Below are 22,563 nucleotides of genomic sequence, written 5' to 3'. Positions count from 1 at the left end.
TTTTTGTTTAGAGAATGATGGCGCGTATCCATCTTTTGCGCCGTTTGCTCACTTCTTCTTGGGAAAGGTGCATACCGAATTCGCATAGACGGTGGATCACCAGCAAATTCTACATCTTATTCTGTTTACCAGTTTTGTCACCCAACTTCATTGGATCGCCATGTTCGGATGTTGTTCAAAAAAGCATCTTTTTCATGAACTTTGGTGACAGTCTGCCATCCTTTACCCAAGTCATTTTGTGGCGTTCTTCAGGAATGTGAGTAGAACCCATGGCTCCCCCGATTGACTGCTACCCATTGTCAGCGATCCGTAACTAGGTCAGAGTCAATCTTTACTCAATTTTAGTTCCATTTTTTGGTTCCTCACGAAACATAAAGACCTAGAAGTTCAGTCTCTATCCTTACTCTTAATTTCGTGGCCCTGCACTGCAAGATCTTCATTCTGAGAAGGACAGCGGTGGCTGACGACCTAGACAGTTCGAAATTTCGGCACACCGTCATAATCTGTGCCGCCAAATCGACAAGGGAACACATAATAACTTAACAACGTTTTATGACTACCAGTAGGTAGTTTTTCACTGCAATGTACTTTCATTATTCGTCAGTACAATCTGATGATCGTTAGTTCGGAGGTGCTACTTCTCATTGGCGTATCCAAGTAAAGGCCGAGTAGTCACACTGTTCGCACAGCGCCGTCTAAACATTTCTGACGGATGCCATATCCTCACTTCAGGGTCTGTATTTGTTGTGGCGCTTCGCCGTCTGGAAGGATGAGATAGCTCAGGTGCTGGAAGATCCCCTGCTGAGCCCTAACATCCTTTGACTGGGTTTTTCCCCACTCTCTGAACCTAGTGTCTTCACAAGTGGCAGTAGTTTTTTGTTACACAAGGATTTGAAACCTCATAAGACTGCTTCTGAGGACGAAAATTTGAAGCAAGGATGCAACCAAATAAAGCGTTTGGTTTTTATTAGCAATTCTTCCAAAGAAAGAAGACCTTTAAATGTAGAATTCCAATAGTTTGGCTGTCCTGGAAAAGAACAAGGAGTCCAATAGCAGGAGTAGCCATTTACAAGCAACGACTGCTTTCGCAAAGACCAATGAAACGATAAAAATAACAGGAAATGGAGCAGCACTGGCAGCTTTACAAAACACTAATGGTAAGAGTAGTGGTGGAAAAATCGGAAAGACTGGGTATCGATGGTGTGCAAGAGACTGTTGGCCGTCAGTCAGTGGAGAGATCTCAGTCCAATAGGTCAAGTCGAGATGGAGAAGCGTCACGCCAGACATGCGAACAGTACCCTGGCCTTGGACGAATCTAGGCTGTGAAAGGTAAAATAGCTTTTGGGAATAGAAATGGATACAACTATTTCGGAAGATTCCGAGGTCGTGGGTTTTTTTGGTCGAATGAGGATGACGGGCACTTTTGGAGAGAAAAAGGAATCCTGACGTCCACTGAGATAACCACCGGAAGTTGGCTATCATGGAGAAATATGAGTAGAGCTAATTTTACTTGCTGACCTTTTTGAATATGTCAGCGTTAAGCCTAGCAGTCTTGGGATTGTTGGCTACTTATTATTCTTCATGAGAAGTAGGGAAGTGAGCGATTCAGGTGGAGTCACTGACAAACGCCAATAATGAAGAGTAAGAAGAAAGACAGATCCTTATCATAGGCAGAATAGAGTCAAGAAAATTACGCGACATTTACCCACATGAACATTCAGGGATTTAGATAATGTTCAGCATCCGTGTACCAGTCTACCTATCATACTGAACACACCCAGGAGAACCGCTTTTTATTCACCAAGAATCCGTTTTTGATGACCAACAGATCACCGATTACTCTGTTTTCGTGGCATCTATGCTGGTGACCATTTAGGCGTTCACACCATTCAAAGTCTAACAGTGATGACAGATCCACATCACACATCCGAAAAGTCCCCCTATCCTGGTGCACTCATTCTGCTGAGTTTCTACCAAACGGGAAAGCAGTGGACTCGAGTGTTGATTGAGCACGTCAACGCTACCGGGATTTGCATGCGTGTAACCACTACTCCACCACTGCGCGCAAGACGCACCTGAATTATCACGTCCGAACAGGCTACTCATTGTGTTCGCGCTTGAGCGGTGTGATTGGCTTGTCCAGCGCCTCGAATGACGACCCAGTATCTGTCCTGCTTGTGTCAATCGATTGGCCCACTTGTCAGGACATACAGTTAGTGTGGATTGGATAAATTTTAAGGCAGAGAGCGAGCGAATAGGCAAAATCTCTTACTATTATCGATTTAGGTCTGTTGTCCAACCATACATCTACCGTTTGCTTACCCAATCTTTCTTGAATGACGACTTCTCAATCGGTTCCAGACTTCTTCCAGTTGCAATGAAAATCTTTCCGTCGTGGCTCCCTTTCGGTACGTAGCTACCATGCAACCGGAAGGAGGCATAATAACTAAGATACTGTTAGGTTGCCCAAACATAGGAGCAATCGATAAACCAAGGTTGAATTGGAACCGCCTAATCCATAGCTCTCAGCCTCAGTCATTGGACCGTCTCCTAGTTCACTCACTCTCTCTTGACACGCAACTGATTCCCATGAATCCGAATGGACTGAACCAACTTGCTGGGTATGGGTAGGTCCTCCACTCCTCGCCCGATTAAACTGCCAGGACATCCATTTCGTGTGCTTTGATGAAAAACTTTTGTAATGGATCACTTTCCAATCCGTTGATTAGCACGCCTTGTATAATCGACTCTGCCATGAGAATCGATGTGGCGATGCATCCTGCCTTTTACTTCGCTTTAAATCACCCATGACGCCATACCTCAGTGGAGGCTCCTTCATATGCAAATTAAGGGTTTAAGTAAGCGCACTCGTCATCGCCACTGGTCATTTGTTAGTTTCTGGAAAATAACACTGGTCAAGTATGAGGGCACCCTGTTGAGCGACGGGACGTAAGTGCTGCGCGCTTTTTATCCTATTGATCTACCGACTGACGTCTGGTTTCATCCCATTAAGCCTCCATTATGTTTCTTCAATTGCCGAATTATACTGAGTTAGACATCTCAAGTTTCGACCATGATTAATCGGAGCCCTAAAACCTGTTATGTGTTAACGGTTGCTTTTCGATTGATTTAAATCGACCCTATCTTTATGGGTGCTTGCAACAGTAGTCGAATTTCCCCTTATATTTCATTCTACTCAACCTCAGGGGTGTGGAACATTATGACAATCACCAGGAAAACTTGGTTGCGTTATTTGTGTTCCGGCATTCCGTTGGTTATAATCATTGATAATCATTTTGCTAATATTGGAAAAGTGCTTTAGTGTTCTATGGCTGCCTCGTGACCAACAACCGGTCAGTTAGGTCGATATTTTATCTCATTAACTTCAGTAGTCTGTTGGCTGCTTAACTGCGGCGATCAATCAGCACAACTAGCAATTCAGACCACATCTGACCTTTTTCAGATATCTACTCTGCAATATTTGCTGAACGTCGATCACTGGCCACCGCTGCACTGCTATTTCTTACAGCCGTTTACCTTAAATAACACACGTATCGTCATCGGTTAGGTGATCGTTTCCCATTTTCCGCGATACCGTGTATTGACCGGATGCTAACAATCAAATCAGAGGGATAGGTTGAACTGTCAACAGTTCTCAGAACTCACATCAGCGGAGCTGTAGATATCACCTGTTTTGTTTAGTTATGCTCCTTATCCTAAGGTCTCTATTCCAACCTCTGTACCAAAATAAGCTCATAGATAGCCTACGTTTTTATCCGTGGGATCTGTGTAATCCGTGAATCCAAGTCCTTATGTGTGATTCTAGATCGTTCACTCAGTTGAATGCAAGTTGGTGCGTTGCACGCGAAACTGTGACAAAGACAAATGGTTTAAATCTTTTTGTGTACAGTTGTTGGTCCGAGTAAAGAACCTCTATCAAGCTACTGCCCAAACTTGTACCCTGGTGGGTTTTTCCATAGATCTTCTCCTATTCATCCTCGACATGTTCGTTTTGGGTATTCTTTGTTAATCCGATGTGAGGTCAAATTTCTTGCTCTGAAGCACACTTGAAAGATACTACCATAGAGCACTGTTTCAATGAGTTGGCTAATATATCTGGGCAATGGTCGTTCAGATAGTTTGTAAAGTTTCACTGCTTGCCTGTTTGTCAACAGGCTTCTTGATCACTTAATTTGGACGAACTATATGAAGTCCTAGGTCCTTGTGCCTGAGATCCCAGCGTTTCGATTTTATCCCTTCAAACGCAACACTGAAGACAATCTGATTGCATTTAAATATGGAAATAGTTGTGGGAATCAATAAGGCATCTTCAATCCACTGTTATTTAGTATGTTTTCGGATACTGAAGAGACGCCGGTAGATCATATATCAACCAAAACGATAGAGTAACAGCCAGAACAAATGTGCTAACAACTGTCCTAGCTAACATCCTTGTTTTGGTGATCACAGAGACATTCAGTGAGAATATTGTTATCTTTGAACTAGGCCTTTTCTAATATCCATACCACAAAATTGGTGGCAGGAATACCCAACCGTAGAATCGGTTTGGTTTCAAGTTCAGGTAGTTCGTAGATACATCGGCTATCTGCACTCCCTAACCAAAACCATTGCTCTAATTTCCCTGTCTCTAGCGAACATAGTTGTAATCCTTAGCTTTCTTTCGCACTGGAATTTGTTAGACTGTTACCGTTGGCAACGTCTACTGTATTTCACCCGCCCAGATTAACACAAAATTTAATCAATCACTCTTTTTACGATATGGTCATCATGTTCCACTTTCGTGTCATCACGTGATGCCAGCAACCATGCTCCACGGCCTTGATATCATGAATGTCCGTTAACCATCATTGCGCCAACTTGCACTTTTCATCAGATCTTCAAAATGATGTACTGTATATAGAGACTATGCTGTCTATCCTATGTTTTTCAACACCTCTAGCCTCAGGTTCAGTGATAATGAGGACTTTCGTGACAGCAGCTACCGCACTTCCGTTCCACATGTTTTAATGTAGACTGTTTTACAGGTGTTCTGTTGCATCTATTCACGTGTGCAAACGGCACGCATCTTGCATGGATGACTCAACCTAGCGGGAAGAGGTAGAACGGGCGGACGAAGAAGTTCTCTAACGAACTTTCGGACGAAGCGAGCCACCATGTGAACCGCTGTGGGCTGTAAATGTGGTTTTTAGCCTCGTTATTGGCTAACGCTGCGTAGCTCATGTGGTATACTGTCAAATAAATCCGTAGCGAACCACGCAGATGCATGCGGCAATCGGTTTGCTTCATTGATCGACCAAAGTGTGTGAAGTGCTTCATGCAAAGTACATCAGGCGAACTCCGTGCCGCGCTTGCGGAATGTGGCTGAAATTTCAACGTTTATTTAAAAGGGCGGCCATGTGTCCTCGATTAGGTTACATTCTGTGTACTCAGTTTAACACAAGCACCACATTTTTTCTGTCTTGTATTATTCCGTCACGAAATGGTTCGAAAACAATTCTTATTCACAGGTAAGCCTACTCGCCCTGTTGCAACAAAGGCGTCTGTCCGGATCTGTCAATCGTCTACTAGCTTGTCAAGGTCAAGAAAGCAGATTGCTGGCCTTGCTCAATACCATGCCCAAAGACACCACTACATTGCTAGCAGTCTGTGAAGCACTGTCGTATCTTCTGGGTCCACCTACTCTACCGCGCCAACTGGCCAGGATGGACAATTCACCAGGTTCGCCTATTGTTTCTTGGTCTGTTCCCAACTGGTGTTGGTGGTCTGCGCTCGGTCCCGTGATCCATCCGGACTCGTACCCGGTTCATGCCGTTGCTCATTTCGTACTAGACTACATATTAGAGGCGCAGAAACAAAACCAGCTTACCCTGGTCAACAATTGCTGGGCCGGTTTTGGCAACACTGCACCATCCGTACGAATGGAGGATTTGTTGTATGCAGTGGTCACTCGTGCCATGCGGTAAGTATCCTTCCTCCGTCCCTTCGTTTTTTTTTCGCGTTATCAGTCGCTGGTCCCCTGTTCATATCAAACTATGCTCTCGTGACGGTCTGTTACATCATATGCTACTTGTTTATCGATGTTGCAAAAGATTCATTGACATCTTGCAACAATCATTTACCCAGTTTGTGACCGCCATCTGAAGTTTAAACATGTGTTCCCATGTCACATTCGATCATCCAAACCCGAATCGATTTTTCTAATAATTTACGGCGGAACTCAATGTTCCAATCAATCTATGTAGAATGGTTGCGTCAGCAGCAGTTGCTGCTATCTTTTTGATAGCTGATCATCTGATCCATATTGTTTCAGGTTTTCCGCGCTTGAGTCTGTTTCCGACAACCTTGGCTTGCCATCGACTGCCGTCAACCGCGGAAATTTTGTGACTGAGTCGACAAGTCACGTTTTAGATCATCAGTCAAGAGCCAGGACTCCGTTTCCACAACCACACTGGGACAGCAACCCACATACGTTCGATTCCACCGGTGATCTGTCATCCCTAGCCACAGGCACTCCAGGTCAGTCAGTCATTAATGAACCGCCAGCGTACACCAACCCCAATTCAGTTTCACAGTCCGACCATTCGTCCACAACGGGATTTCATTCTCACCATCCAAACACTCCACGAGCTGTACACGGTCCAGCCGACTTTGATCGTTGTCCTCTGCCTCAACCCCACTACCCTCCTCTCCCCTCTGCATTTGCCAATGCTGTCCAAGCCTGTCTTCGTCTTTCTGACTCTTGCTACTTGAATTCTTCCTCATGTGCTCCCATCCCACCAGTGGTTCCGAATCCCATCACCTCACCAATGTGTTTCACGCGAACGCAACCCACCGCTACACATAACCCCGAGCAAGTCCCAATGGTGGTTTATCAGCAGAACGGTAATCTGCGTCGCTGTCTAGAAATGCTAGAACGACAACAGACGCAGCTGGCTATCTCACTTATCCGTTTGTCCAAGTCGCACGTTCAACGGCTAGATCAAACTGTCCAGATTTGTGATCGACACATTCATTCAGCGGTCAGTCTGTTGACCATTTCACAACAGGTTAGTTTAGACACATAAGGTTTCATTTGTTTTTAACGCAAATTTCCCGTTTGTATTGTTTTGTACTCCGACTGTCAGCAAATCATATCACCAGCATGTTGATCCATGTAGCTATCAGTATTCCTACAACACTCAGAGCTGCGGCTGAATCGATACACGATCAATAAACGGTATGTTCTTGACTTGCTGTCGCCCGTTTTACAGGCCGTATGTATGGTGGAACGCATTCAATTGCAATACTTTTCTGCACCACTTCGTTTTCCGTTGCTCCTCCTGCTATCTCCAACATGTGCCTTGTAACTGTAGTTGTTAGAAGCACTACCGTGTATAGCTCCTGAGTGGTTATATTTCTGTGGTTCTTCTCATGACACAAAAATCGCATCGTTTCTCATTCCTAGAAACCCGGGTGTGTTCAAATAAGCCTATCACTCGTCTTAGCACTGACCCGTATATTTAGCTCAGTATGTCGTTTATTTTTCAGCAGTGTAGACAAATGGCCATAGAGTGACAGTTATGTGACGTACATAGGGCCGCCCTCATGTATACGTTAACTAGCGTCATTAGATATGTAGATCGTTTCAAGCATCACTAATTACTTGAGGGATTTGCATCTGAGTGTGACTAGATGCGCTCATTTAAATTCCGCACTGAAGTTTAATGCAATCAAGTGCATTGTTATGACTGATCGAGTTCGAACAATAGGAACGCCTGCTTCGACGAATACACTCGTTTGCTTATCAATGCGGTTTTCTTGGGAGACTGAATATCTCGTTTATGATGTTCAACAACCTTTTGAGTGGTTTCCTTTATGAAAAGAACACCTGTTTTTTACACTCTGACATCCTCGATGATCGATCACATTACCCCGTCTGTTTCATGGAAGCCGAACCAGATGGAGTTCTTGTTTCTGCGCAGTCTTTTTGCGTTTCTCGGTCCACCTTTCGAAACCTGATGTCATGTGATTTTCGAAATTGTTTCATCTTGGTGGAACAAAGTAAGCACGCGGTGATTTTCCGATTCGCTTTGTCACCCTAGGTGACGAAACTTTCCGGTCACTACAAGCCTAAACTAGATGGCTACGGATTTAAATACCTTGTGTGAATGCGTGTGTTCTCCGTGCTCAGGGCGAACAACGTGAATATTCTAACGTCAACGTTTTGGTTGCTCACCTGATGGAATTGCTAACCATGAGTTCCCCACATGTTCATCAACACCATTTCCAACTGTTTCCAGAAGCGATTGTCAGATGACGCCTAGACTAAATTACCCTTAATAGCACGTGTTGCTGGTCCTTTTTCTGGTATGGTCTATCCGTTTTGGCACTTATCTCTTTACTTATCTTACTATAGTGATATTTATTTCGGGGCGTCGTTAGCTCTTATTTTATTGATTTATTATATATCCCATGTGTGCTATTGCACACCTGACCAAACTGGCATCGTCTTAGATCACATAACTACCAGTATCAGAATTTGTCAGATGATGATCACCGCCCACACTCAATCGCATGCTCATATTCGAGTAACTCTTGCCGGGTGTTTGCGTGCACCTCGTCGTGTTGCGTTTGGTGAATAGCGAAGCCCGCGAGGAAGTCTAATCAAATTTCATTGCTTGAAATTCAGTTGTGTGGAATGGCTGTAGTACGTCACTCTCCGTAGCGCTTTTATCCATACAAACCAGTTAATGGATTACCGGGTGGGTCTGTCCAGTGAGTCGTTGGGTTTCATAGATGGTGGTTACGACGAGGACCATTGTTTACCACTCATCGCATAGGATTAATTATCATGTAGCATTTATGTCGGTGGGTTCACTGTTTGCGTTCATCCGTTACTCTCGGATCATCAGTACGTCCCTTGTGTGCCATGCGTTTTGGTGGCGTTAAAATCAAGTTGGGCGAACCAGTAGTTGTGCTCATTCAGCACTTTCTTACTGCACTGTCCTCCAGATAACTAGCGAAATGCGTTTCATACCTGAAGGCTCTTTTTGAGACCTCTGTTCGTTTATCCACTCGGCAAACCGCCGAAAGATCTGGATTTAGGTTGGTCCTTCAGTATTGTTCTTAAACTACAGCTAAATAATATCCCCAAGAATAAGATAGACACTAACTCACCAAACTGAAGAAGCTTTTCTCAGACGATAGTCGTTCATCGCATTTTTGGAGCACTTGCTTTTCAAATCAACACTCTGGTGAGTATACTTTTTCGCCTACCTTAGGAAAGACGCTTTGAATTTTCCAGGAACGCTTATTTAGTAGAGCTTTCTCCTTTATTCAGATTTTTGCAGATGCTGTGGGTCTTGATCCAGCCGTTTCTAGTACGTCAAACTATGATCCCGTTCACCTCTTCAAGTCCAGTCTTTTGCCTGGTTTTGGCAGTGGCGTTTGTCAGTTGGGATCGTCCAGTTCAGCTTCAAGCGTTATGCTTCCTACTCCAACGACCCATTTCGGCGGAGGCTCCTTCACACGGGACCGTACCAATCTGATTTCTGCAGCCTTTTATCTAGCCCTTCTTGTGATCCTGCGAACAGTTAGTCGCACCGTCCATTGGCGGCGGAGGGAGATGTTGGCTTGGTCCGCTTCCACTGCTCTCCATGTTGGTCCGTCTGCATGTCTGTATCTAGTAACGCACTGGTCGTCGTATGTGAGTCCAAGAGAAGCGGTCAATTGGTTAGCGCCTACATTGTTATCGGTCCTTAACAAATCGGGCTCTGGCGTTGCGCCTCAAGATCCAAAACCCAACGCAAAACCAGCCGATCAGACCTGTGTCTATCACCCAGTGCACTTCAGCGAACCTTCACTGTGTCCTGAACACGCACTACTATTTGGATACGTTAACTCAGATGTTTACATGTCTTCTGACCCTCCTCCTGGCGTGATACATCCCAGTTGGCCCCCATGGTATGGGTTTTCACAGGCCCCCCTCGCCTCTCGCGGTCACACAAATTCGATAGCAATGGCTGCTCAGCTCCTCAGCAGTGCTGTGCCGTATTCTGCAAACGCTCGAGATCACATTTCTGCCGCCGTGCGTACGATGGCTATGCAGGTACGTGTATTGACCACGTCAATGTAGTGCTCTTTTCTAATTATGAAAAAAATCTTATCGCTGCTCATACGGGCCTTCTGTTCATACAAACAGCTGTGGCTTAGTCGAACCAAGGTACCATTGGTCAGTTTAACCGTGAGAACTGTTACTACGCCTCAGTCCACCGTTAGATTTTTTCTTGTCTCATTATAATTTGTCCCTAATTGAAGATACCTTGGTTTACTCATGCCTTCATACAGTCCTTGTTCTGCTACGTTTAAGGATACAGTATATCGAATCACGTTCGAGACTTCTTATCTGGTGTTTTTTTTATTTTTTCTTGTCTCATTATAATTTGTCCCTAATTGAAGATACCTTGGTTTACTCATGCCTTCATACAGTCCTTGTTCTGCTACGTTTAAGGATACAGTATATCGGAATCACGTTGAGACTTCTTATCTGGTGTTTTTTTTCACAGGCCGCTGCCAAGGATCCTGTCAATTGTGCTCTGCCCGCTTTAGCCTTAGCTGAGCGTAGTCCTGCCGCTTTTGATGCTGTTTATCGCCTGGTACTGCATTCCGCGGGAACCGGAGGATTGGGCCCAGTACAACTATTCTCTTTGGCCCGGTACATGGACAGTCGTGGTTGGGCTTGGCGCGCCTTTCCTTTCGCGTTGCATGCCACTCGGTTGTTTGTACTTTCAACCATGCAAGTAAGTCTGTGGCTCATCTTAATCTTCGGCTGGATCTTAATTATTTCCTTGAAGTCTTCGACCTCCTGGAAATGAAGTGTCTACCTTATCGAACTGCAGTTAGCCGTGTACTCTTCCGTTTGGATATGAGCCGAAGGGTTACAGTAAAGTTGGTTTGGTTAGCTTTTGAGCATACTGACCAGTTAACGAGGCAGCGTGTTGATCATGTCCGTTACAGCGTGTCATATATCTATTCTGGCTGATAACTGATTTTGTAATCGCTGACACTACGTTTTTCGCCCGATTCTCTTCTTCCAATACGCCGTGCCATTAAAAATTAACTGATTAGCCAATTCCATTGATTTGGATGTCGTCCTCTGTCCTGTGGACTGGAAGTAAGCACATCTACAGGCTTAGTTCTCGGAACATTCCTAAGCAACTTGTCAACCCGTGTTTATAGACTTAAATAACTATAACATAAAGGTTGTTCTTATTCTAATTTCATACAGGTATCATTAAGATGAATCGCACACCATGCTTTTATGTTGTTCAGACGTGCTGGGACACGTCTGCATGGAACTATGCTGCTTTGGTAGCTTGTTTCTATACTTTGCAGATTGCATCTCTGTTGCTCGTCGAGCGCTTTGCAAAAGTAGTCTTATGAAATAGAACAGGTGTTCGCATATTCCACTCTTTGAAAACGGACCAGCCCCATTTATTTATTGATTAGTTAGTATTATCACCACCCTTTAAGTAGGCCGGGCAGTGCGTTCTGCACGACAGTGTACACGGTTAACGTATTCAACTCGAAATCAAGTGTTGCGCCATTGGACCATAACTTAGCATTGTCACCAAGCTCAGGAAGAGTCAGATCTCGACCCGGATGCTGATTCGGTAGGTCTATTGGATGTACAGAAAAGTTTGTAATTACTCCATTTACGACTTTCATGAAACCTGTTAGTCCTATTCTAGTCGGCAGGATTTTGTCTCCTCCTTTAGGATACAGCTTTTCGGTATTCGTCGTTAAAGTACGTCCGTAGAAGGACGAATATCATGCCGAGGATGACCTGAGCAAAATGTTACTATCTCTTCGTTTAACAGAATTTAAACGCCTGACCCATTCGATTTTTAAGAAACTGACGAAAATTGCTGATTGCAATTGGATTTTCTACTTTAGCTTGTTTCCCGAAGGTACAACCCTGCACGGCTTTCAATACACTTTGTTACTGATTTTTCAAAAAGGTTCTTAATTTATGCCTCCAAGTAACTGCACTGAGAAACTAAAATCTAGAGTCTAAACCGTCAACCAATTGTGTTTCATTCATCCGCAATTTCGATTGATGAACATCTGAGTCATTTATCTCTTGGGATATTCCGTTTTTATTTCCTCCCTGATTTCTCGTGTCGATTTACATTTTAGCGGGTGACTAGGAGCTTCGATTCAGACAATTCACATAAGCTGGGTCTCCTTGTTGTTTCATGTCAACCATCCATCTGTCATTTCGATTAGCACACCAGATTGTTATCATCAACACAGACTGCATTATCACCAGGCTGTGACCTACTTTCATTGTGAAGCAGATTAGTTCAGGTCTGTAGTGAAATTCAGACACGCGCGAGTGTGGGAATGCATTTTATGTCGTAGTGGCAACCGATGAATTAACATTGAACTCTACAAACAGGGAGAGTGTTTGTTTCAAACTTCCTTTGTTCGCTGATGATTTGGACGGCTTATCGCGAGTTTATAGGTTTTAGGGTCTGGCGTGATAAGTTCTACCTTGAAAGGAACCTCTGGGTAATCTGTGAGACTGCCTTACACTGGTCATCCAAATGTTCGGATATAGAGGCCCGATTATGACTATTATTATCACTCTTGCGCTTCTGTCACCTTTCTCCACCGTAGGATAGTCACCCGGTCGCTGGCCACGTACTCTGGGCTTGTTCTCTTGCTCATCGGCTTGGTCCGGGACCACTACAAGAGCTGCTCAGTCACGTCATACGTAACATTCACTGTCCCACGTTGCTCACTGAAATTCTCTACCGGTGTCGTATCCCACCCGCTGGTCTGAGCGTGAACGGGCCTGGAGTCAGTCCGGTCAACGGAGCGACAGTCGATTTGCTTTCCCCAAGTTCACTTCCACCACGTGAGTTGCCTCCATGAATTTTATTTATACACATTTGCCCGCTAGCTATCAACTAGTCCCCTAAAGATCCTCCGGCTGCCCTGACCCTTTCTCAACATCACCGCTCGTGGACAACTATCGGTTTTGATTGAATCCTGATTGTATCCAAGTGACCTCGGTCGTAGCTGTTCTTTGTGTGCCAACACGCTCTACGCGCGGGGCAGGTAGGGGATTCGGGTGTAGGTGGTGGTTTGAAATTGAGAACCATAGATGATAACAGTGAGCAACCTCGTAACAGGAAGAAGTTCTTTGTATTCACTCGTTTGAACAGTCCTATTCCAGCTCAGTTATTTTAGTTAGCCCACATCAAAACGGCGCGGACTACCCGGAACGACTTAAAGCGGATTGATGTGAATGTAAATTCTATAAATTCCGCAACTGCTCACAAAAGGAAAGTTTTTCGCGGATCTGTGGTAGGAACTGAAATTCAGAATCTACAGGGATTACTCATGCTCCACGTTCATATGGAGGGGTATTTTGGAGGGAAATAGAAGAGCACTAGTTCTTCGCTAAGTATACTCATTTGCAAAGCAATTTGGTTTTCACCGGAGACCCAACTGAATCTCTCGTTTATGGTGTCTTTCAACTGAATGTGCTGCACAAAGACTACCTCATGTTTCAGTTGGAACGATATTCGAGATATCCTAGTAGAATATCGCAGTATAATATCATAAACGAGAGATTCATTTGAGTATCTCGTGAAAACCAAATTGATTTGCAAACGAGTGTATTCCTTGAAAACAGTTCAATTTGGGTTCAAGTAGAACATAAGGTTGACAGACACTCGGGAGTTGCGCCTACCTTATGAGCCCCAAGAAGGGCGAAACCGGTCGTGGAATGTCGAGTTTTCAACAACCTTGTGAGTAGATTCCTTCAAAGTTTCCACAAACCTTGTGAGTAGTTCCCTTTATGAGGACTTGTCCTTGTTTCAGATATGGGGAGAATCAGCTGGGGAGCGATCACGTGGGTCTTCGTATCTTCTAACTTGGGACCCATTTGATCCACCTTGCATATGCTCAGAAACCCTGTGGGACTTCCGTAAACGATTCCAGTCGCACGCATGCTGTCACTTTCTAGCTAAGTTCTCTTGAGCTTATTCACGAGTGGCGTTCAGCTGATGGACCCATGGTACTCGGTTGTGTCTAATTTGATGCTGTTCAAAGCTGTAAACATATGCTTGACCATTTTTCCCAAGGACATAGGACTTCTTTGAACTCATTCCGTATCTTTCTGTTTTCGGTCCGCTCTTTACCAAAGCTTTTTTTCGTCATGGGTATATGGATTTTTCATATTGTTTCGTCCGCTGCTTTAGGAATGTTGTTGCCATCAGGCGCGCTCACGGACCAATCCGAATTAGGCACTTCTTTCGCTAGACCCGCTAAGGTCGTGAACTTGATGCAGCCCGCTATCCGCAATTCATTGATCGGTGAAACGTTTCGTACAATTGTTGGATCACTTATTATCGATTATTTTTCATTTGTTGCTCAGCTTACTTACGGATGTTATTCTCACGCTTTGTCCGTATTGCCCGGCTGTTATTGACCAGCTACCACTGTGTTCTAGTACTAAGTCTCTGTTTGGGTGCATTTTCATTCACGTCCTACTGGTTATGGGTATTGGTAACATTAACTCAGAACGCAAGCGTGACCAAGAATCTTTGAAATGAAGTTCCTCGGGGACTCGAGTCCTCAAAGGAACCACTATGACAGGCTGTCTCCTATTGTCGTCCCGACCATTCTGACACATTGTCCTTAAGTGTAACTGCCCTGTTGTCCAGCCCCCACTACATACATTAAATGCTGGGTATTATCTGTGGGCAACTCAGCGTTTGTGACGTATTTCTTTTACTAACCAGAGGTCTTATGGTCATATTCCAACCAGATGGAAGTTTTTACAAGCGGGATTAATTAGCCAGCCGTCTTTTTTGCATGCAAAGCAAGTGGCCGCCTTCAGCCTCTGCCAAATTACCGGAGCCACCTTGAATGAATGCTTCTAGAAAAACCAGCAGATTAAATCAGGGAGTGGGTAGTAGTTTATATCTAGTGACAGTCTCTTACATCATGACGTCTCAAACAGAAGTCTATCCAGATTCCAACACCTGGATTCGTCGAACGGGTGAACCTGCTCATCAGCTGAATGGCCCCTTATATGATTGTAACCACAAGTGGACAGCAGCTGTGTATTACGTTGGTCACAACAATGGTAGCCTCAGGGGTGAACGTCCTGTCTCTATATATATCTACCAGGCCGTCTACTTCTCATTTTCCTTGTGGCATAAGCAGTTGTTGCTTCAACTGGCTTTTCTGCTACAATAGCTTTGCGTCGTGTTGCCAATTAAATCGCATGTTTATGTCTTGACTGGAGATTTTTGTGACTCATCTGTATGGAACTTTGTGACATGCCGAATCTCGTACAACTTACTTCCAGTAGGACATATCCGTTTGGCATAATGTGACCACTATCCAATTTCGACCGCGTTCTTCGCAGAACACCGACCGCGCACTACTATGCTTATTCCATAGCCACTCCGCAACCGAGTACTTTTCATCTATTCGAATGACTGTTGGTAGTACACCATGGTCCTGCGGTGCTTTACGTGCCTGTGGATTTATTCTTTCTTCCTGTCGATCATCATTCACCCCATTACATCGCGGCTTCAGCGAGTCTTCCACGATATTCTGCAAACTCATTACTTGTCCGTGTGCGTACGACGGTTTACGTGGCGCGTTCTGAACGTCATCCTCTGTTAACAGATGAATATCTTGTGACGCGTAAAGGGATATGTGCACGTTCTGTTTTCACTGCATTCCTAGTACCCGCTGACTCAGCGCGCATGTCGCAGTGCTTCTTTCATCACGTATGCATGTAATTAACACACTGGTTACCACATTTGGCTTTGTGGACGAGCGGCACAACAAGAAAACGGTATCTCGATGGATAATAGACTGGTTCGTGGAACACACACTAACGAAGAACTGCAGTGGGCTTAGTGGATGGAGACATTGTCCTTTACTACCAAATCCATTTTCATGTTAAGGTCATTGTTTGCGACCCTGAACATAGTATCGATTGAGTCCTTGATATTTTTATTTCCAAATCATGTTCTCGGGTTAATTTTGTTGCTAGTACATGGTGATTTGGTAATCTTACTAGAATTTTCACCCCACAAACGTGACCTATATTTTCTGAGAAGCCGAGAAGCGCTATACATCATCAGCAGGGCGCACCTCACAATTACCTTCTGATTAGCATACCGTTCCCCCAAAGCGTCTGGGACTGAATATAGAGCCTTAAATCTTCAGTCACACGAGTCAGATCAAGTGTTCACTTTTTGACCTACTCGATTGACGACTTAGATCGAAGGCTCGTGAGATTCGCGGTTTTTTTTTCTAAGCGGGTTAGTTGTTGGCAATATGAGGAGATTTCGGATTTTTTATGCAGGTGTCAATGCAAATGAGCTACCCCCACTGCTGATGAGCCATTCGTGCCCGAACAGTGCGCTGTTTGACTACCAACCAGAAGGTTGAGGGTTCGAATTCCTCCAGAGTTTTGTGACGTGCACACTGCTGATTATTCCCAAGAAGGATGAAATAACTGTACAGTGTTTCTCGGTTTTAGCATAAATTGACCTCCTTGGCCAGGTAAGGTCTCCATTAAAATTCATTTTTCTTCCCCGGTATATTCACCTTGTCTGGTCTTATACTCTCCTTCCTCTGGATAGTCGAAGTTCTTGTCCAGGATTTATTCATGATAGAGTTATGTCTGTTTCAAGCTGGCCAAACGTGCTTTCGCATACCGAGAAGCGGCCTTAGAAGTTTTGAGCTCATCACATTCAAATTTACAACCTGAATGCACAGTAGATAGACTGGAACTTTGCTGTGGAATAACGCGGTGCTTCTCCATGGTAGTTACCATCATGCGATTCAACCTTGTTGTTGCTGTATGTGACGAAGTATGTTTCTTGATGCGTTGTAGTATCCAAGTATGTTGAGGTATGGTAGCCGTCATACATCTGATAGTTTCCTACATAACAATATATACAATATATAATAATCGATTGTTTGCATCTTTCCAGGCAACCCCCCATCGAATTTTGGCTCTTCCGCGCCTTACTATCATCTGGAAAATGGCAAGCTCCTCAGTTTAGACCGACCTCCGCTCAAATGTTTACTTGGCGCAGCAATCAATGCTTTCGTCACAGCCACACACACTCGTTTGTCCAACATTAGTCCTCGTCAGTATGCGGAGTTCGTGGATTTTCTGACCCGTGCCCGCGACACATTCCATCTGCTCAGACCGGATGGTCCGGCTCAGTTTCGGAGTTTGGTTGAATGTCTAAGACAGACCTACCGCGGAAAGCGTAAATTGGTCTCCCTTCTAGCAGAACGGTTTGGATAAGTCGCCTCCGTCGCATGCATTATTTGACGCTGGCTTGCACAGTGAGTTCAAACTGTTTCACCAGTCCTTGTATACCTCGGGGTCTCATTGTAGAGGGATTCACAATCAATGTGGAAATCCTCCCAGCTGATGCGCATCATTCTCCAGTATGATGGACCTCTGATCCCGAATTCTTTTGCCCTTTTGAAGACTGTCTGGCAGTAAAAAATTGAGATTCCCTAAGTTAATCTCTAACAACCACATGGCCTTAACGCTGAAGCTTTATCTATCGGAGCTCATAAAACTTAACTCCGCTGGCTGTCGTTCATCTGTCGTTTGTATTGACAGATGGGTTCCAGATTTCCCTAAACATTTCTTCATAGCACGCGCCTTCACCTCGTTACACAGCGTCCAGCTGCTCGCGTTCGCTTGTGTGCTTTGATTTACCAACCTTCCGCCTGTTAGTACATAGCACATTTTTTGTAATTAGTACCTTCATGCGCCTAATAATATACTGCAGGTCAGGCGCTCAATAAATAACTAGGGTTGGAAATAGTGCGATGTGATGTACTAATTTATGTATGTCACGTTATCCATATCTCAGGCAAGCGTTATTTGCGATCGTTCTGAAACTGACTAGCTCCACACTGAGTCATCTTGAAGAGTGGTTGTCGTGTCTGTTATGGTCGTTTTCTTGTTTTTCACTTGTCGCTAGTTGACACTTGGATTACTGTACAACGGATCGGCATTGCTTTAGTGTCACAAGATAATCCAGTTTGTTCCTTAATTTCTAATTGTTATGCTTTACGCTAAGTGCATGTGAACTTCAAGCACTCTCTACTTACTTTCAGGACTGCAGTCAGGCTGCCGAACATATGTGCCTGAAAAACATTACCGGACACTTCAAGTCAACCCCTTGCTCCATCCTGCCCCCCACCAGTCCATACTTTTCCCTTTGTACCCTTCTACTATTGTTTCTATCAAATACACTAGAAGTATGCAGTCACTTTTTGTTTGGAGGTTTTCTTCCAACTATCGAAGTATGGAATGGTAAGGGAAGAGCTCCGTAGATTCGTCTGGTCGGAGTCAGCTTTCATCGTTTCGTGTGTCCACTAGGATGTTCATCTCCCAATCTTTTCTATGGCTTGCCGATCGATTGTGCTTCCGCACGTTGTTCGACCGCGGAATAATTACCACTGCGTTTAGCTGTGGCAATCCGTATTTGGTGTTTTTTAATTTGAGTAGGATGGTTTCGTAAGGGAAGATAAACGTACGCTTGCCATCGTAGATACCGAGCGTCACTTAGCATGGTTGTTCAGAGTTCTCATTTGAAATGCTGTGGATATACTCTCAAAATAGTCATTATTATATTCTCATGCTGGGCATGGTCCACATGAATCTTTGCTTACTGGAAAGATTTCTCAACTGAAACTGTCTGTTTTGTGAACAAAAATACTTTGTGCGTTGTGCTGTCATCAAAATACAGCCGCTTCACTGTGAAAGCTCCGGTTTATGCAGTCACCTCCTCAACTCGATCGGTATTGGCTTGTTGGGTAGACTTGATTAGCTAACTTTCTTTGCTCATATCAGGCGATAGCAACATTTTTATGAATTCGCAGTCTTATCTGGATGGAACTATACAGCAGCTGGCCAAGCTTGTGGTCCGTCGACGTATTATCATTAAAAACAACAATTGAGCTATGATCCATGTCCGAACTGTCAGTGCGCACTGTGCTTAGCCATGGGGATTTCGGTACATTAATGTAAATTATCATATCGTCGGAATTATCGTACAGTGTCTTCCTATTTGAACACTTTGGGTTGCTTCCGTCTTGCCTGAGCGAATTGGCCCATTTTTAAGCAGTTTTCTTCGGATATTGTCTCGGAAACTTCACTAGAAGTCAAAGATTTCAGCCAAGCAGATAAAGGACATCCTTTTCGTGAAGACTGGTGGTACCTTCTGGGTAGTAGCCTGAACACACGATCAAGTACTATTCAATGGGTCGTGCAATTCTTTGTGACCTCTCCTGCAGCTCACTCTGAGTTCTACCTTTGTTAGAACTTGCACAACCAGACGTAACTTGTAACTATTCCACATCACCAAACACAGAAGGAATTATCACCTATATGTTTGATTCGTTGTCCAGTGTTCCCCACAAAGCGTGCTTGTGAAATGGGACCCAGTAGAGTTTCAACCGTTGATCGGTCAGTCGCTAATCACGTAAGATCCCGAAACAAGTCATGAAACTCAGTGGATGTCAAGGTCGGTTGGTCTGTATCAAAGTGGCGACGACTCCCTGTTTGATTTCAGTTTGGTCTTTTACGTACAATTCTACCAAAAGTCCTGTCACTTAGTGTTAAATGTGTGCATCGCGTGACAGTTACTGGCTGAGGACATTTTCGTTTGACCATTTCGTATCCATGATTCTATATTCCAGGACAATTTACTAGGAAAACCATCTCTTCCATGCCGACAGCGCTGTACATAATATTTAACTCACTGGTTTCGTTTCACACTTGTGAACGCGCTTAACGTTATCTGGCGTTAACTGTCAGTCCGTTAAGCTGTCCAGCAAGGTCCACGACTTGCACAAACCTCATTTTGGTGAAATCACTTGAGGTTCCCTCATCGAGGAATGCCTGTTCACTCGCTTGGCCTCATTTCCTAGTGTAGCTCGATAGGCGGGTGATCACACTCAAGCCAACTCAAGGGGTAAAGTGTTCACTTGATTCACCGCATGTCTGAGTGTTCCATGGAACAACCCGCGTTACAGTGGCATTAATTCAGTGAATGATGCTTGTTTACTAGGCCGACCTCATTTCACAGTATTACACAACACAACGACCAAAATAACAGAAGAAAATAAACATGTGTTCGGATGTTGCGGTTTTGTGGCATGCAAACCAATAAATTCGTATCATCTACGGTAGACCATCCTCCACTCATCTAAGGTAGGTTGAATGTGATTTGCTCAGTTATCGCTTGTGGGAGCTCCTCTTGTAAAAATATTCCCAAGCATTAAATGTGTTTTGAGAGTGTTTTCTGTTCCTAATAAGGATGTTCAAGAATACAGCTGTCGTACATGATGTCTGAAGGGACTGTTCCGTTTCTACGGTTGTGCTTTACTTGGGGAAACCAGCCGGGATTGTGTGTGAGGTACCTCTCTTCTGTCGTCTGAACAATTGCTTTTGGATTCCTTGTGAGTAAAAAGTACTTGTCGCCAATCTAAACTGTGTCGGAAAACCTATCTAGATGAAACTTCCAGCTTTTCAGTCGTGCTCCGCTCCTTTTAATGGTGCTTAGAAGCATATTTCTTACTTGGTGTTTCCAACAATTCACGACCACATCAGTTGAACGATTGGAACCACTGTTTCGTTGCATTGAAGCATTATCGTCCCCCGTACATCAAACTGGAGTACTCAACGCCTGTGAGTCTTTAGGTCTTGGATTATCTGTATGCCTCAAGCAATGGGTTGAGTCCCTGATGCTGATCAAGAATATTTAACGTCCGTGACCTTCGGTATTCAACCGAAATCTCGTTTTCCTGTCCGAGTCATCTGATATTCTCTCTCAGGCATAGCTGTTTTTCCCAAACACTAGATATCTACATCGTCATTTTGCACAATACTCGTGTCAACCCTGGACAAATAAATGTTTGGTACTTTAATGTACAGTGGGACAATGAATTTGCTTCCTAGACAGAACTAGGGAAGCAATCGACGGAAATTGGATTGCCTCCATGATCACACGTGAGTAGTTCAGCCATGGTAACACGCATACGAGTGACACTGATTCAAGGCAATTATGAGCTCGTTCGAACTATAGCTGTCAGTTCAAAATGGCATCCTCAATCCAACCGTATTGTCAATGTTTGGTAGTAACTTAGACTCTTGCATCACATCCCATCTTGGTTTTAATCACTCAAAATGTTAAGCTCAGCGAAACTTCATAGTTTGTTGACAGATCCCAGCTGTTGGCAACGTGACTTTTCAATGCTAGGTTCTGTGCTTTGGTGATATCTGGAATTCCGGTTGTGTTTGTACTCGACTGTCTAGATATTTCGCTACAAAATTTGAGCGACGTCAATTCTAATTTCCTTTTTCATAAAGCTTTCCGCCTACTCAGGACGGGGAAACGAAAATCTGGGCATGCCTTCGATCAAATGATTTTGTGGAAGATGTAGTCAGATTCACCAGGTTGTTTTCAAACCAGACAATTTGAAACGCTGTTTCACTATCTATATACTTATAACTAAATCTGCCTCTCAGCTGGTCCAAATGCTTGACTACCATGTTGAAACTGACCGATTGGCCAACTTGTGTTTACTCATCAGAATGACGTGAGGGACTGAAATAAGTAGATGTAAACAAACAAAAATGGAAGTTGGCACCGGGTTCATATCATACGAACAGTTCAATTAGTGGACTGCGAGCGGAGGTCATCTCAAAGAGGGATGTCAAACCGACGTGTTCAGAGATACATTGAAACTGACGACATTGGTTAGCCGTCTTAGACGTTGGAACCTGGCTGATCAACAAGCCGGTGTAAATGATCATTTGAGAAACGTGAATGGCGAACTGGTATCATGCGTTGTGTTGTTTGTTGAGCTCAGCAGCAAACTGATTCAGTCACCATCAGAATTCTCTACTTCCCGCACCGGAACTGAACTCTGAACTAATTGATTCTCCTTGTTAATTTTGCGAATTCTGCGCTTCGTTACTTGCGTTAAAAGGTTATTGGTTATTGCGTTATATGTAGCTCTAATATTCCCAGCGTTAGGGAGATAGGTTTAGTTATTTGATAAAAATACCTAGGTATTGGGTGAATGCTTGCAGCCATACGGTTGTATTACAGAAATATTATATTCGGAGAGTGATTTGGAGGGACTGCGTTTTGCCTTCCGACGACATCGTTACTTGCGTACAATTAGCCGTCCAAGTCTACTTTATGAGCCCCAGGAAGGGCGAAAGCGGTAGTCTCGTACTGCGTTAATAAATGGCATGTTGTGACGTCACGTGAAAGACTGCTTAGAGGTTGTTTGCTCACCCGCTCAGTTAGGTTACCTTGAGGTGATTGACCTAACAGTAGATCATGGCGTCACAGAGTACTATTGTTATGAATACATAGCATGTACTGTGTGCCATAGGAGACAACTAGCTATCGTGGCACGGTTTCCAGGTCGCCCAAACAACGAGCATCATAAAACGGACGACCTGATTCGGAT

General features: G+C 44.1%; 1 protein-coding gene across 1 annotated transcript in view; it reads left to right on the top strand.

Annotated features, from left to right (window-relative positions):
- T265_06301 (hypothetical protein) overlaps positions 1 to 18,338 on the top strand; it is a gene marked incomplete at both ends in the record, with an annotated part of 54,479 nt that extends 36,141 nt beyond the window's left edge. The window contains 7 exons of the mRNA XM_009171528.1: positions 5,529 to 5,980; positions 6,332 to 7,067; positions 9,341 to 10,108; positions 10,566 to 10,799; positions 12,682 to 12,922; positions 17,037 to 17,400; positions 18,190 to 18,338. Coding sequence (XP_009169792.1) covers positions 5,529 to 5,980; positions 6,332 to 7,067; positions 9,341 to 10,108; positions 10,566 to 10,799; positions 12,682 to 12,922; positions 17,037 to 17,359 — 2,754 coding nt within the window. The remainder of the gene's footprint in view (positions 1 to 5,528; positions 5,981 to 6,331; positions 7,068 to 9,340; positions 10,109 to 10,565; positions 10,800 to 12,681; positions 12,923 to 17,036; positions 17,401 to 18,189) is intronic.
- Between the last annotated feature and the right edge of the window lie 4,225 nt (positions 18,339 to 22,563).

The sequence above is a fragment of the Opisthorchis viverrini genome (genome assembly GCF_000715545.1).
Source record: "Opisthorchis viverrini unplaced genomic scaffold opera_v5_127, whole genome shotgun sequence".
Classification (NCBI taxonomy): Eukaryota; Metazoa; Platyhelminthes; class Trematoda; order Opisthorchiida; family Opisthorchiidae; genus Opisthorchis; species Opisthorchis viverrini.
Note: the sequence above shows the minus strand (reverse complement) of the source record. Positions and strands in the feature narration are given on the sequence as shown.